This window comes from Clytia hemisphaerica, unplaced genomic scaffold (genome assembly GCF_902728285.1).
Source record: "Clytia hemisphaerica strain Z4C2 unplaced genomic scaffold, Clytia hemisphaerica genome assembly, whole genome shotgun sequence".
NCBI lineage: Eukaryota > Metazoa > Cnidaria > Hydrozoa > Leptothecata > Clytiidae > Clytia > Clytia hemisphaerica.
The window spans coordinates 830623-846979 of record NW_027103974.1 but is presented as its reverse complement, the minus strand read 5'-3'; the positions used below and the strand labels follow the sequence as shown (position 1 = coordinate 846979).

General features: G+C 35.0%; 1 protein-coding gene across 1 annotated transcript in view; it reads right to left on the bottom strand.

The window, feature by feature from the left end:
* Positions 1-14687, bottom strand: part of LOC136810646 (synaptotagmin-5-like) — a 31003-nt gene extending 16316 nt beyond the window's left edge. The window contains exons 1-4 of the mRNA XM_067067214.1: positions 14271-14687; positions 13753-13967; positions 12174-12414; positions 8260-8439 (exon numbers count right to left, since the gene is read on the bottom strand). Coding sequence (XP_066923315.1) covers positions 8260-8439; positions 12174-12414; positions 13753-13967; positions 14271-14609 — 975 coding nt within the window. The 5' untranslated portion in view covers positions 14610-14687. The remainder of the gene's footprint in view (positions 1-8259; positions 8440-12173; positions 12415-13752; positions 13968-14270) is intronic.
* Positions 14688-16357: the final 1670 nt, after the last annotated feature.

Sequence of the window (16357 nt, the reverse complement as noted above, 5' to 3'; positions counted from 1 at the left end):
CAATTTTGGTTAGTCTTTTCTTCTCCTTCTTTAGCAGTTTGAAGGAAGACCTGAGAAAACAGAGGTCGTTAGAACTGCAAGAAGGAAAAGAAAAGGGGACAGAGGTGGGTGAAGTGAAAGAGTTCAAATATACTCTTTCACAGCTAAAAGCGAACGTGCACAACAATTTTGGTTAGTTTTTTTCTCCTTTCTAGCAGTTGAAGGAAGCCTGAGAAAGAGGTCGTTAGAACTGCAGAAGGAAAAAAAAGGGGACAGAGGTGGGTGAAGTGAAAGGGTTCAATATTACTTTTTTCACAGCTAAACGGAACGTGCACCTCAATTTTGGTTAGTTTTTCTTCTCCTTCTTTAGCAGTTTGAAGGAAGACCTGAGAAAACAGAGGTCGTTAGAACTGCAAGAAGGAAAAGAAAAGGGGACAGAGGTAGGTGAAGTGAAAGAGTTCAAATATACTCTTTCACAGCTAAAAGCGAACGTGCACAACAATTTTGGTTAGTCTTTTCTTCTCCTTCTTTAGCAGTTTGAAGGAAGACCTGAGAAAACAGAGGTCATTAGAACTGCAAGAAGGAAAAGCAAAGGGGACAGAGGGGGATGAAGTGAAAAAGTTCAAATATACTCTTTCAAATATACAAAAGGATGGGAAGGAACGAAATAAAGGATAGAAAGGAACGAAAACGAAAGGATAAGAAGGAGCGAAAATGAAAGGATAGGAAGGAGCAAAAACGAAAGAATAGGAAGGATCAAAAACAAAAAGAATGGAAGGAGCAAAGACGAAATTAGAGGAAAAAACGAAACAAAAGGATAGGAAGGAACACAAACGAAAGGATAGGAAGGAACGAAAACGAAAGGATAAGAAAGAACGAACATAAATTGAGAGGAAGGAACGAACACGAAAAGATAAGAAAGGGCGAAAACAAAGGTATAGGAAGGAACGAATACGAAAAAAAAGGAAGGAACGAAAACGAAAGGATAGGAAGGAACGAAAACGAAATGATAGAAAGGAACGAAAACGAAAGGATATGAAGGAACGAAAACGAAGGATAGGAAGGACAAAGGAAGCGAAAACGAAAGGTGGGAAGAAGGAAGGGATAGGAAACGAAACTAAAGCATAGGAAGGAACGAAAACGAAAGGATAGGAAGGAGCAAAAACAATAAAATATACTCTTTCACAGCTAAAAGCGAACGTGCACAACAATTTTGGTTAGTCTTTTCTTCTCCTTCTTTAGCAGTTTGAAGGAAGACCTGAGAAAACAGAGGTCGTTAGAACTGCAAGAAGGAAAAGCAAAGGGGACAGAGGGGGATGAAGTGAAAAAGTTCAAATATACTCTTTCAAATATACAAAAGGATAGGAAGGAACGAAAACAAAAGGATAGGAAGGAACGAAAACGAAAGGATAGGAAGGAACGAAAACGAAAGGATAGGAAGGAGCAAAAACAAGAAAATATACTTTTTCACAGCTAAAAGCGAACGTGCACAACAATTTTGGTTAGTCTTTTCTTCTCCTTCTTTAGCAGTTTGAAGGAAGACCTGAGAAAACAGAGGTCGTTGGAACTGCAAGAAGGAAAAGAAAAGGGGACAGAGGTGGGTGAAGTGAAAGAGTTCAAATATACTCTTTCACAGCTAAAAGCGAACGTGCACAACAATTTTGGTTAGTCTTTTCTTCTCCTTCTTTAGCAGTTTGAAGGAAGACCTGAGAAAAGAAAACAGAGGTCGTTAGAAATGCAAGAAGGAAAAGAAAGAAAAGGGGACAGAGGTGGGTGAAGTGAAAGAGTTCAAATATACTTTTTCACAGCTAAAAGCGAACGTGCACATCAATTTTGGTTAGTCTTTTCTTCTCCTTCTTTAGCAGTTTGAAGGAAGACCTGAGAAAACAGAGGTCGTTAGAACTGCAAGAAGGGAAAGAAAAGGGGACATAGGTGGGTGAAGTGAAAGAGCTCAAATATACTTTTTCACAGCTAAAAGCGAACGTGCACAACAATTTTGGTTAGTCTTTTCTTCTCCTTCTTTAGCAGTTTGAAGGAAGACCTGAGAAAACAGAGGTTGTTAGAACTGCAAGAAGGGAAAGAAAAGGGGACAGAGGTGGGTGAAGTGAAAGAGTTCAAATATACTTTTTCACAGCTAAAAGCGAACGTGCACATTAATTTTGGTTAGTCTTTTCTTCTCCTTCTTTAGCAGTTTGAAGGAAGACCTGAGAAAACAGAGGTCGTTAGAACTGCAAGAAGGAAAAGAAAAGGGGACAGAGGTGGGTGAAGTGAAAGGGTTTAAATATATTCTTTCACATCTAAAAGCGAACGTGCACAACAATTTTGGTTAGTCTTTTCTTCTCCTTCTTTAGCAGTTTGAAGGAAGACCTGAGAAAACAGAGGTCGTTAGAACTGCAAGAAGGGAAAGAAAAGGGTACAGAGGGGGGTGAAGTTAAAGAGTTCAAATATACTCTTTCACAGCTAAAAGCGAACGTGCACAACAATTTTGGTTAGTCTTTTCTTCTCCTTCTTTAGCAGTTTGAAGGAAGACCTGAGAAAACAGAGGTTGTTAGAACTGCAAGAAGGGAAAGAAAAGGGGACAGAGGTGGGTGAAGTGAAAGAGTTCAAATATACTTTTTCACAGCTAAAAGCGAACGTGCACATCAATTTTGGTTAGTCTTTTCTTCTCCTTCTTTAGCAGTTTGAAGGAAGACCTGAGAAAACAGAGGTCGTTAGAACTGCAAGAAGGAAAGAAAAGGGGACAGAGGTGGGTGAAGTGAAAGAGTTCAAATATACTCTTTCACAGCTAAAAGCGAACGTGCACAACAATTTTGGTTAGTCTTTTCTTCTCCTTCTTTCAAATATACAAAAGGATGGGAAGGAACGAAAACAAAAGGATAGAAAGGAACGAAAACGAAAGGATAAGAAGGAGCAAAAACGAAAGGATAGGAAGGAGCAAAAACAATAAAATATACTTTTTCACAGCTAAAAGCGAACGTGCACATCAATTTTGGTTAGTCTTTTCTTCTCATTCTTTAGCAGTTTGATGGAAGACCTGAGAAAACAGATGTCGTTAGAACTGCAAGAAGGAAAAGAAAAGGGGACAGAGGTGGGTGAAGTGAAAGAGTTCAAATATACTTTTTCACAGCTAAAAGCGAACGTGCACAACAATTTTGGTTAGTCTTTTCTTCTCCTTCTTTAGCAGTTTGAAGGAAGACCTGAGAAAACAGAGGTCGTTAGAACTGCAAGAAGGGAAAGAAAAGGGGACAGAGGTGGGTGAAGTGAAAGAGTTCAAATATACTCTTTCACAGCTAAAAGCGAACGTGCACATCAATTTTGTGAAGCTTTTCTTCTCCCTCTTAAGCAGTTTGAAGGAAGAAAATAGTGGCCTTGTAGAAACAACAAGCCGTCCCGTTGTCGTCTTTTTAACCATTATAATTAAGCTTCCTTCACTTGCTGCCATTTCTTGTATATTGAACGGAATATTAATCAAAACTTTTCCCGGTATTTTCCGGTAAAAGTTATGTAGAGAATGTCTTATACTTTTAGAAAAATTACTGTGAACTTGCTGTACCGGGTACGCCCCAAAAAAGTTTCTTTCTTTAAAACTAATTTTCTCGAAATCTAAAAATTTTAAAAGAACCATTCCTATTTTCCTATTTCAATGGAGAAAAAAAAGAAACTTAAATTTTGATGGGTCATTTATTAAATTTGATTCATTAGATCAAAAGTTATGCTCAATTGAATAAAAACGTTACTTTCGGAAAGTGCTCGAAAACGTTAAAAATCGACCTTTCAAATTAAACAGAAGCATAATTACATGCATGATACATCAGTATTTTTGTATCAGTCATTAAAAATGACAATTAGCTGTCTAAAAGACCTTTTGTTTTATGAAGGTTAAATTTGAATGAAAGGAAGAAGATTCGTCGAAAAAGCCAAAAAATCTGGTAAAATACATCAAATATGGGTTTCGAGGTAGATCCAGCCTTACTTATACTTTATCCAGTTTAGAACCAAAAATATGAGGAAAATTTCAGTAAAAGTTACTAAATTAAATTGATTTTGATGAAGATTTTAAACCCTTTCGACCCTTCAGTTTCAAAATTTGTGTTTAGTTACTGAAAAATGCTCTTAAACATGTAAAGGCTATTGCGATTGCCAAATTTAAATTAAACAAGTGGTACTTTTATGGACTACCTGGTTATGCATTTATAACACATATATAATTGATATCTACGTGAGCATGACCGTTAAACAATCATTCAGAACACAAATAGTGACGATCTATTAAAATTAGTCTTATTAAAAAAAAAGTTTAGAAACCAAAATTTCATGCTCTTGAAATATTCTTTCATAAGTTTAGAAACCAAAATTTCATGCTCTTGAAATATTCTTTCATATTCAAGACTTCAAACATTGATGTATGCTTATTAATAATGATTCTTATAGATAAACATGCGTTTTTTGAGTCAACAAAATATTTTGGCAAAACTCTGCTTGAGCCATCTTTTACCTATGATGGTACCCTACTTTCATGCAAAAAATTAGAAAAAAACCCGTTTTATAGCCGTTTTTTGGCCCACATTCGAGGGTTTATAGTTACACATCTTTGTGCAAAAAATCATAAAAATTTATATGACCTCCACCCCACCGGGGTAGGTCCAATTAGTTTCAAAGACAGAAACTTTTTTGTGGCGCACCCGGTATTTCCAAAGGAAAATTGAACAAGACAACTTAAAGCCGAAAATTTTGCATAAGGGAGTGGTCAGAAAGTATCTACTAGGGGGGGGTGGAGGATTCTAGGGGGGGGTTCCAAAATTTTTTCGAGGGTTTAGGGGGGGGTTTCAAAATTTTTTTGAGGGTTTAGGGGGGGGTTCTAAATCTTTTGGGCAACTCAAGAGAAAATGCAGGAAGTCTAATTTCATAGTTTTACGTTTCAAGATTTCAAAAAATTTTCGGCCTGACGGCCGGCAACTCAGAATTTATTTTATTGCATATAATATGTACATGTCATACTAACATTATTTGGGCATCATCGCCTTGCCCTTTTGGTTTGTAGCATTGAGCTAGATGAGGGAAGTAGATTAGTAGCTTTCACAGCTCATCAGAGTGGTTTGAAAAAGTACTTTTTAGACAGAAATTTGTCAAAACAAAGTGTCTTTTAGCTAAAATGGTGGTGAAAAACATCGAAATTTTCTCCCGTCGACGCAAACCATGGTTGTGCCTCCTTAGTCTCTACTAATATCTTATAAATTACATACACAGAGCTTTTACAGACCCTGGAAAACCTGAAAAATATAGGTTTATAGGGAAATTTCAAACTCAGAGAATTTTATTTTTCAGACTCCTTTTAACAACAGAATAGCTTGTATTTTAGGGTCTCGAGTACCTGATCTTCAAAATTTTCTCCCTTCGGGGCCAACCATGGTGGCCCCTCAGGATATTTTGAGTAATTGAGATGCCTCTGTAATGTAGGGAGATTGTGTATCAGGGAAAATAAGCCGTAATTTTCTCCCAAAACTTAGGGAAACTCAGAGAAAATAACTCGTTGATTCTTATTTTAACCCTGGACTATTCCTTTAGGAGATCGCACTACCATTTTGATTGACGTTTACACCACGGGTTTTTTTTCTTTTGTTTACTTCAGAGAAATTCCGTCGTAACCATGGAAATCGACGGAAAAAATCCCGTGGTGTAAACGTCAATCAAAATGGTAGATCTCCTAAAGGACTATACTCAACTTTACAGGGCTAAACTATCTCCCTTACCTAATTTTGACATAAAAAACTGTCATACAAACAAATAATACTCTTTGTACCGCATCTGTATGAATTCTTTTTTTGCGTAAAAATTTTTCTAGTAGGGGGGGGGGTGCGAAAAAATATTGGGCCTTATGAGGGGGGGTTCGAAATTTTTTTCCAGGCTAGGGGAGGGGGTGCGAAAGTTTTTTGGGATTTTTCAAAATATCCTCCACTCCCCCCTAGTAGATACTTTCTGACCACTCCCTAATATTTGCACGATCCTGATTAGAAATAGTCCCCCTCCCCCTTGCCGAAATAAAATATAGCAAATATATTAAAAAAGGTTTGGGTCAAGTCATGAGATTTGATCCTAACAGTCATTATTTATCTTGCTAGGTTGAATGATAGTAAAACTTCTCTACAATCAGTTCATCATTGGAACGTGCTGTTAGCTGTCAGCAATTACATTTTGAATGCTTCTTTTTTTAAGCATATTGACTAACAAAATTTCTTTTCTCTATAAATTTCCCCTTAAAATGGTTGCTTAAGAAAAAAATAAAAAATGCTATTCTATTTTCAACACGCTATCAGGTAAAAGAAAAATAAATATACTCATATTGTGCGCCAGCCCTTGTTTACTTTGTAAGAACTGATTTGGATTACCGAAAGGTATATCGGTATACACGTTCTTTATTTTAAAATAACAAACTATATAAGAACATGAGACTTCGATTGCCGAAATGTTAAGAGCATTTTAAGGCTTTGCAGACTCTAAAAAAATGCTCACAATATGGTGAAAATAAGAACATGTTAAGAACATTTTTAGGCTTAAATCTCAAAAAGTTAAGAACATCCTAAGGCTTCCAAAATTTTGGATGTTCTTTTAAAAAACTCGGTCTATTTTGAACGCATAATAACCACTCCCTGTTTTCCATTTTCATTGACGCATGTCAAATAATAGAACATTCATAAAAAAAATATTAAAAGAATTAAGTGTTAGTTTTATGTACAAGAAAGATGGACAAATAATGATATTTGAACTTGTTTCAAAATTGTACGTGTTCTTATAAAAAGTTGGCGTTACCTAGTCTATTCACGATAAGTGTGCACTCTTTTTTCATTTACCTATAACTTTTGAAAGAATTCTTCAATCTTTATACATTTGGTATCATTGGAAAGATATTACTGAGTGGAAGAATTTGAAATAAAAAAGTCTTTGAAAAAATTCTAAAAACGAAGATGAAAATGAAGAAGAAAAAAATGAAGATCTTGTAGAGAAGTGCTATAACTTTCATTTTCACTGGAGTGAATCCTTGATTATTGAACGTCATCACTGTGAAAACATTTCTCAAAAATAATCATTCAGTCAAAAGATATCAAACGAAGTTATAAGCTGATTGACGTCTAAAAACGCTGTTTTCTGCAGTTTTCTGATGTTTTTTGGGGTCAATCACTTATTAACTACTTTGCATCATAACTTTATATTGAACAAATATTTTAGTGAAATTTCTTCACAGTGATGACCTCTTAAGATCAAAGAATCTCTCCAGTGAAAATGAAAGCTATAGCACTACTCTAAAAGATCTTCATTTTTTTCTTCCTCATTTTCATCTTCGTTTTTAGAATTTTTTTAAAGACTTTTTTATTTCAAATTGTTCCACTCACAAATATCTCTCCAACGATACCAAATTTATAAAGATTGAAGAATTCTTTCAAAAGTTATTATAGGTAAAAGAAAAAAGAGCGCACACTTATCGTGAATAGACTTTAATTCATTTATTATTTTATATTTTCATTTTTTGAAAAAAAATGACCACGATATTTATACATGATGAGTGTGACCGAGAAAGGTTTCATTTTCGTTTTATCGCTCTTTTTTTTCCGAACCGTGAAAGCCGATCGTAATACTTTCGCTATGCGAAATTAATAAAACATATTTCTTGTATTTAGCAAGAGAAACAACCTGAAGCAAATTCTTGTATTTTTCAAGGAAAATCGATCAATAAAATTACTTGTATTTTCCAAGGAAACAATTACATAAGACAATTTTAATATGTTTCAAGAAAGCTATCTAAAGTATTTTTTTGCTACTTTCACTATGTTCTTTCTTATGAGAAACAAGTAAATGATTTCTTTATTTTCCAAAGAAAATGACGAATAAATACGATGATTATGTTGCTTATCTCATTTTAGACTATGATTATGCATTCATCTTAACCAGATGCAGTGCATATTTGACAAAATCGGTTAGGATTGTCCATGTTGTTCATGAAGCATGATTACATATGGTATTTTAGGTGAATTAACTTTCGAGGGACACATTTCTGCAGTGTGAGGGTATTAAACTGACATTTTTTCGGAATTGATTTTCGCGTTTGACACGTCCAACTATTAGTATGGCCTTATCAAATTCTTTTATTTAAGAAGATTTTGTATAAATATTGCATTTTACGGAACTAATTTCCCCGGTCAAACCCGTAAACGTGCAAGGAAGTGCGAAAATTAAGAAAAACTTTTAGTAGCAATGATGTAAATAAAATATTAATAGTTCAAATACCTTGCTTTCCTGTTTTGCAGGGATACCAGTGACGTAAACACGAACGTATGGAAACGAGGTTGCACCATTGTTATCTGCAACTTTGACATTATTAGCACTATGTAGAAGAACTTTGAGGTTGTTGATGGAAGGATCAAAGGTCAGAGTCACATCTAAATCTCCAGTGATGGTCACATCAGTCTATAGCCAAGAAAAAATAACGAATTAACCTTATGGGAGAAAAACAAAGTGACCGAAGTTTTGAGGGCTTGCTAAATTTATTTTTCCAAACTTTCATAAATTGAAAAAAACTTTTTGTCTCCAAATCCCCCCTGCAAGATAATAGAAAGGTCCTTTCCAGAAATCCAAAATTTGACCTCTTGGAATTTCATCAACAAAAGTTTTACTTTCAGAGGGTCCTGTTGCCTCAATTTTGACGGCCCTTTACCACGAGAATAATCGGCAGCGGAAGTGTTAACGAGGCCTGGTGAGGTCTTTACATCGTTAGATATTACTCGGAGTCGATTTGAAGAGTTTTTGGGGTTTTGGGATATTTTCATGGAGCCCTGTTGATGGCATTCAAAAATTGCGTGAGGTTTTCAAAAACAGCAAAAAAAAAAGAAGTTTGAATATCCTTTTTAAAAATAACTCTTTTCAAACGAAACTTCACTTGTTCAATGAGTAAAAATCATTTTTTTCAGATGAAACTCGTAGCAAAAGGGTTTATCCACAAAATATCAAAAATGGAACCAAAATCATTGGGTCACTGGGCTAGAATTGCGGCTCAAAGTTGACGATTTTTTCATATATGGTTTGATTGAAGCCACATTTTAAGCCCATTGAAAACCCTGCAGCCACAAATTAAACCCATAAGTATCTTTATAAGACATTAAACTACCAAATTCAAGAAAAATGGTTAAAAAATATTGAAGTCTTAAAGCAGGACAGCACATGAGCCAACCCTAAAAATGCCAACTAATACTTATATGTAACAGCTCAGAAGGTTTTATGTACAAAAAATGGTATTTGCAGCCACAAAATGTACACTTTTTCTTAATATAACACTGTATTGTGTCAGATTGTGTTTGTTTTGCATCAGGCTTTGCAAATATTCATATTTCGAAAACAAAACCCAACCTGGAATTTGTAAATTGATAAATTAGTGATTGAAGCCACATTTTACGCTGTTTTAAGCCCATTGAAAACCCTGCAGCCACAAATTAAACCCATAAGTATCTTTATCAGACCTCAAACTACCAATTCCAAGAAAAACGGTTAAAAAATATTGAAGTCTTAAAGCAGGACAGCACATATAAGCCAACCCGTTGAGTGAGCCACATGACATACAGCCACAAAACCTGTCCTCACTTTGCCATCTTATATTTCAAGACTGAATCACTCAACTTCAAAGGGAGCCACATTTTTGGAAAGCTCATCAATTTCCTTATTTTATAGAATTTTGTACTACACAGCAGCCACAAGAATATCAACGCTGTGGGCTAAAAAGTGGCTGTGATTGTAAACCTCACTTTTTGGGGTTCTATTTTTGAATGCAATCTGCCCGGGGGGTACTTAGGCAAATGGAGGGTACGGTATGTGCCGCCCTTAAGGGTACCTTTTTTGGACTTCCAAAGTCCCGCTAAGGGTCGGAAAAATCAAAAAATCAAATTTCAGTCCCACTAAGGGTCGGAAAAATAGGAAAATTTCAATTTTTTACCCCCAGAAAGATCGAAATTTGGTCAAAATTGGTCAAATTTGTCCCGCTAAGGGTCGTAAAATTCCCAAAATTTTCCTTGATTTTCTCTTTTTTAGTCCCGGTAAGGGTCCAAAGTTCGAAAGTCGGGCGGCACCCCCCCGTCAGCTCGCAACCCTAGTACCCCCCCCCCCGGGGGCAATCTGTTACTTAAAAATATAAAATAAGAGGTTTTTATTTTCGGAAATTAAATTTCTAACTGTATTAGACTAGGAAAAGTGAAAGGTATTTTTTAACAGTTGAAACTAATAAATGTATCAGAGATTAGTGGTAGGTAACTATTAAGCTACAACTTCTTCACATGAAATCTTGTATTCGGTCTCAATCAGAGCTTTGCTATTATAAAAGCTAAACACCATCCCAAAGAATTACTTTTTCATATCATTGTTTCTTTAATGCTGACATGGTGACATTGTAAATAAGTAACCCTTTGGATGTTTTTCAAACCTCATAGCCCATCTTGGTGGGTACTTGCATAGCGGAGCCACCTTCAAACAAGCCTCCGTTAAGAAGTCTAATTCCCCAAGTCTTTATCTTTCTAAGAAAGAAGTAATTAAGAAATTTCCGAGAATAGTTACAAAAACGATACATCGATCTTTTGGGCTTGGGAAGATCTCTAAGCGCAAACGAAGTCGGTACATTTTTGTTTTTAAAGGATTTTAAGGATGTTACGAACGTGATCGAGCTGACGTCTGTTTTTGGAAATTAATAGTAACACTGTTGGAACACAGCCCATCTGAAGAATTTTGGACGATATTAAACTAAGTTATCCCAAGAGTTTTACTACATTTTATAACTCGTAGCTTCTATTTCTAAATTTGGAAATTTTCATTCTCCAGTGAAAATCTCTATCCATGCTCCTGAAAACATCAAAATTTTTGATAATTTAATGCTTGGCGTTGTGGAGGGAGTTCTAGAGAGCCAGTTCGTTGATCCTATCTTTAACTAAATACACAAGGTATGTGGACAGTCTATGGTCGACAAAACACTCATGGGAAAGTTGAACAATAATTTCATGACTTCCATGACTATGAAAATTGAGGTAAACAGGCCCTAGATGATATCAATCATGCATTAATAAAATAGAATGGCTTCTAGAAAGAGGAAGTCTATGGTCACCTTATCTTTAGCATCACCCAAAGTAAGTTTCGATCGATAACATAAAAATTGCTTTCGGCTTGATAAAGTAGCTTCGGAAAATTATATCGTGGCCTGGCGTCTTTAAAATGAAATCAAGTCCATAATCTTAGCAACGTGAGCTTTCTACTTAGTTAAAGGTAGAGAAATAATTGACCTGGTCGAGGTGTTTTGTTGCTTGAGGATAGATAAATGGATAGCTTGAAAGTGTCGATAAAAACAAGCGTCAGATAAGATTTTCAAAAAAGATGGGGGCAAAAAGGTTTCATTTTAAATCTAAAGAAAAGGAAATTAAAATATTCATTCTTAAAATCAACTGCATCAGATATCGACGGTGATTCAACGCTTAAATTAATTAATATTATATGGACGTTGTGAACATTAGAAAAACGTTGAAACAACGTTGTGACCAAGGTCGGATAGTTTTTAGAATGTCAAAAAGATTTGGATGGTTTCTGTACGTGCCAATATAATCTGATTATTGATAGGCATCAGCAATAATGGCAACCACAAACCATTTTGATACAAAACGTTATTTCAACGTTCGTCTTGAACGTAATAAGGATGTTGTAGCAACACGAAAATGCGATTGATAATAAGAAACAAACAAAACCAAAAATATTTTTTAGAGATTATTACTATCTCGGTAATTTAGAGATGGCCACTGCCTATGTTCCAAATCCGACGGATCAGACAATTGAGACCATCGATTCCTACATAGTGTGCAGATGGGTGTCTATGCCTCTCTTATAAAAAATCCTGCCCTTCCTTTATAACTCCTCTATTTTACAAAATCAGATCTTTTCCTCTCAGAAAACCCCCTTCTTCTGTGTCTTTACAGAGGAAAATTTTACGTAATGTTCGCCGAAATTATATGCAGATTCTGATAATACCATATATATTCTTTTTTGAAATGAAATTCACTGGTCAAAAATAAAAAGCATAAAAAACATTTGAGCAATTTGAGATAATTTCAATGTTTCATTGTAACCTTTCTAAACAGCATCACACTATGTTAACACAGAAATATAAAATATCAGCCTACCTGGGGTTTCAGTTTGTACCAGAGAAGGTTACCAGAATTCAGATTCAATTTACATAAGTCAACAACTGTTTCTCCAAGGAAGTCATTGTCACGGCCAGAAATTTTATCCCATATGGAGATTTTGAGGTGTGAATTAGCAATACTTTCTTCTCCCATTGGGAAAATGAGAATCTCTTGGAAAATCGGATTACACGTGCTATTCTTTGTTCGTGTTTGCTGAGTCAGCTTTTCGTTGGGTGTGCTATTGAGAGACAAATCATAATCATAGAATAAGATTCAAATAAATTTAGCAAGGCTTCGCAAAGTTAATTATGACAAAAATAGCGTAATTTAATAGTCAAAGCATGGAGGTAATAAAAATGTAGATGGAGAGTCAATGCCTTTTGTTCTATTCTGATTTATCATCGGAAGCAAATAGCTGTTTGGTTGCTTTGGGGATAAAATGATTAATTTTGGGTATACTCGTGGGAATATTTAAGATGAATGAAAAGACATTACATTTTTAACAAGTATATTGAAATATAATAGCCTTGTCATGAAAAAATGAAAAAACTTCACATAATAAGCACAATACTCCAAACTTCTAGGGGAAGCTGCCCATAAAGCCATCGGTAGATTGAAAAAAGAATTACGTGTTACCATTAGGAACCTTGTATCGATCATTTTGTCAGAGTATGAAAACCGCTGCCCACTTAGACGTGAAGATTTTAAGATAAGAAACTTTCCATGATAATGTGATGCAACTCTCAATGTTAACAAAATGGCAGCCCAAAAATGTGTCCTTATGAAATTAATATACTATTTTAGTCTTACATCAGTTGAAACCATTTCGAATCGCATTTTAACAAGGATTTTCGGCAAAATTAAGTTTTTCAAAATCAACCAAGCAGTCTCTTTCTGTTCTTATAAAGTTATAAATTGATGTTTTTTGCTTCCAATGATGGTACATCAAAGAAAAGCCGCTCTGAATAGATTTATAAAAGATTTCAACGACCATTTAGATCATTACTGAGACGTTTTCTCTCCATCTATACCTTACCTCCGTGATCAAAGTCAATATTTTACGGACAAGTAATATACATATTTTTTTATAAACATACAAAAGTTCGAAAACAGGCTTAGAGATGCTAGGGTCGAGGGCTTGACAAGGCTGAAAAATGCTTATAAAGATGCTTAAATCCCAAACAAAATTTTAGGGAAATACCGAAAATCTGCAAAATCCCAGCCAAAATCAGGAAAATACATTGGCTAAATGTGCTTATAAGCGCAATGCTTACAAAAAAAAACATGTAACAGAGACAGTCTTTCTGACCAGTCGAGAACCCCTGATCTGTGGTGCAGATGCCTTAAACCATTGAGTTGCCGTCCTAAAACATTTGTTATTTTCTTCCACAAAAAGAATGATATCCCTGTGGATGTCACTAAAAATTTATTAAAATAATGAGAGGCAATAAAAATGAAATCTAAAAAAAAATTGACATTTTGAGGGTAGCAAAATGAAGATTTGACAAGGCATAGTTTTTACTATAATGATTATTTGAACTTCACCTTGAAAGGGTTTAGAACAAACTAAACGTACCTTCTTTGATACAAATCGACAATGATGAAGGGAGATGGGAATCTCAAATCGTCCGCGTGCAAACCTTTTGCACGTCCAATCTTCACTAATAAACATCTTTCGGAAACGTTGTATTTGATGGCAACCTCTGCTTCACCAACAATTGAACGGACAGACAGTTTGTTGACTGAAGGATCCATGCGTTTATACAATTCCTTCAACAATGCTCCATTGGTCTGAAAATGAAGAAAAATTGGTTTGTTTTTTAAAACAGTGAAAGTGTGGTACAGAATTGCATTTATAGTGTAAGTATTGGGTCAACCCCCTCCCCCTAGTAAAGCTATATGATGCGGCCGAAAAGCAGCAAAAATTAAGAATAAGATTTTAAGAATAAAATTTTAAGAACAATCCTTGGCTCAGAAATGATTGAATCTTAAGGAACTTGAAGGTAAAAGTAAAAGTGCCAAACAACAAGAACAACCCAGCTTCAACCAAGATTAATTGGTTCTAACAAAAAAGAGTGAACATAGTCAACCTACCGGCTTTTTTATGACAAGATTCTGCTCCGATGCTTTTGATTTTGTGATTGGCTTCAAAAAGATACGTCTTGCTTTGAATACAGAAGGATTGATATTCGTATTTTTCAACTTGCTTCCTCCAACCACCACAAATTTCCGATTGTCAACATCACCAAGCTGTTGCGAGCTTGTTGGCTCTTTCTCATCTGGCAGATTGTCATTATTGTTGAAATCATCCTCTACGAGGTCATCCTTCTTTATTGTCCCGAATTCTTTCTTGAATTGAGACCTTATGTTTGATTGCTTTTTATTTCTCGACTCTTTGCCATTGTCTAGGGGTACGCTGCTTCCTGTCCCCATTGCACTACATTGTAAATTTTTCTAATATATATTCTTTTTTATTGAATTGGAGGCTAAATAAGTTCTATAAAATATAAGATCACTATATTCAGGTTACCGTATATATCCAAATATAAAATAATATGCTAAAATAATACACCATTTAGGTTTATTTCATAGAACTTGTTTGAACACATATATATTTTGTTTTGTTGATATTACTGCTTTGGAAGGTCTGGGAATTGGAGCTGATTATTCTCTGAAATTATGAAAGTAACCTGAAGTAACCCAAAACGACTGAAGATATTAAAAAAATATTAAAAATATCTCAACCAACTGGACATTGAATAATAGGATTAGAATCAGATATTTAAAGCTTGATTAGAATCAAGATTATTGAGCAAAATTGTTAAAGTAGGATGACCAAAAGGGTTACAAGGTTCCTGGTAACAAATACGCTCCCTAATTATTAGGCATATAATTTTTAATAGACAGATTTGTGAATATATCTTGTGACAAAAGAACATAAAAAACATTAAGTTGGCAAAAGATACAAATCAACCGTAAACGTTGTTTAAGGCAGCTTGATAAATAGACAGATATGAGCGGGGGGAGCGAGCTACACCTAAAATTTGCCATATAAGAGGTGGGAAAACTATGGGAAAACAACTTAAAAAATATCCACTTCTCCTGCGGAAGACCTCCGCTTTTTACCTGCACATTGACTATTTAGAAACTATATTTTTACTAACTTTTTCGTAGAAAGTGCCACGCCTTCTAAAGTTTGAATAATTGACGTCAGAATTATTTTTGGTTGGTTTGAAACGCAGGACACAGGACGCAGGTCTGTGCAGGTCAGACAAACTACAGACCGGAAAATTGTAACACACTCGCAACGTAACATTTAGAGAATATACTATTTAGAAGATTTTTAAACAACAAACCATAAATGCCAAATATTGACAAAAAATGACAATTAGATTAATAATGACGTTATCACAAAATACGAAGTGTGTAAATCAATTTACAACAAAATGTTTTTTTCATGCTCAATAGGATACTGACGGTGCAAGTGGATATAGATTGATATATTTTGAAAACATTAAATGCTCCAAAAAGAGCTGTTTTAGAGATATGAAGAAAGTGACGTCGTTTTCATCAAAAATACAAGACAGGGGATAAAAATATTGATATATATGAAATATTAACCTTTGACGCCATTTTAATCAATTTTTGTTATCATACCCAAGGTGATGCAGGAGATATAATGAGATATGATATAGCGATTGTGAAATAGCTATTTTCCTGCCAGGAGGCTGTTTAAAGACACGTGTACTTTGGATATAACATATGTAACATACCAATGACATTGAAAAGATAACTTCTATTATACATGCCTGATTTATGTGTAATATATAATATAAGTTAGCCTGGATATCCTAACCTGAGATCAGATTGTGGTTGTTTTCTGCCCACCACGCTGAAGCTCTAAAGGGATGGGTGAAAACATACAATCTGACGAAAATGCAATCTCGAAATCGTAAGGACCGCGTTCGTCTAAAAGGACTGGGGATGACAACAAAGTTGCGTGATTGTGTTTATGAATAGAGCGCCGTATCAGTTTTTGACTTTCTGGCGCACAACAAGATTCTTGTTGTAAAATTTTTCGCGGGAGGACTATTTTCCTCAGATGTATAATTTTCAAGTGCCTTCAGAGGTTTAACGTGCACGTAAGAAAATTATGAACAGCTGTTATCAGGTTAGGATAT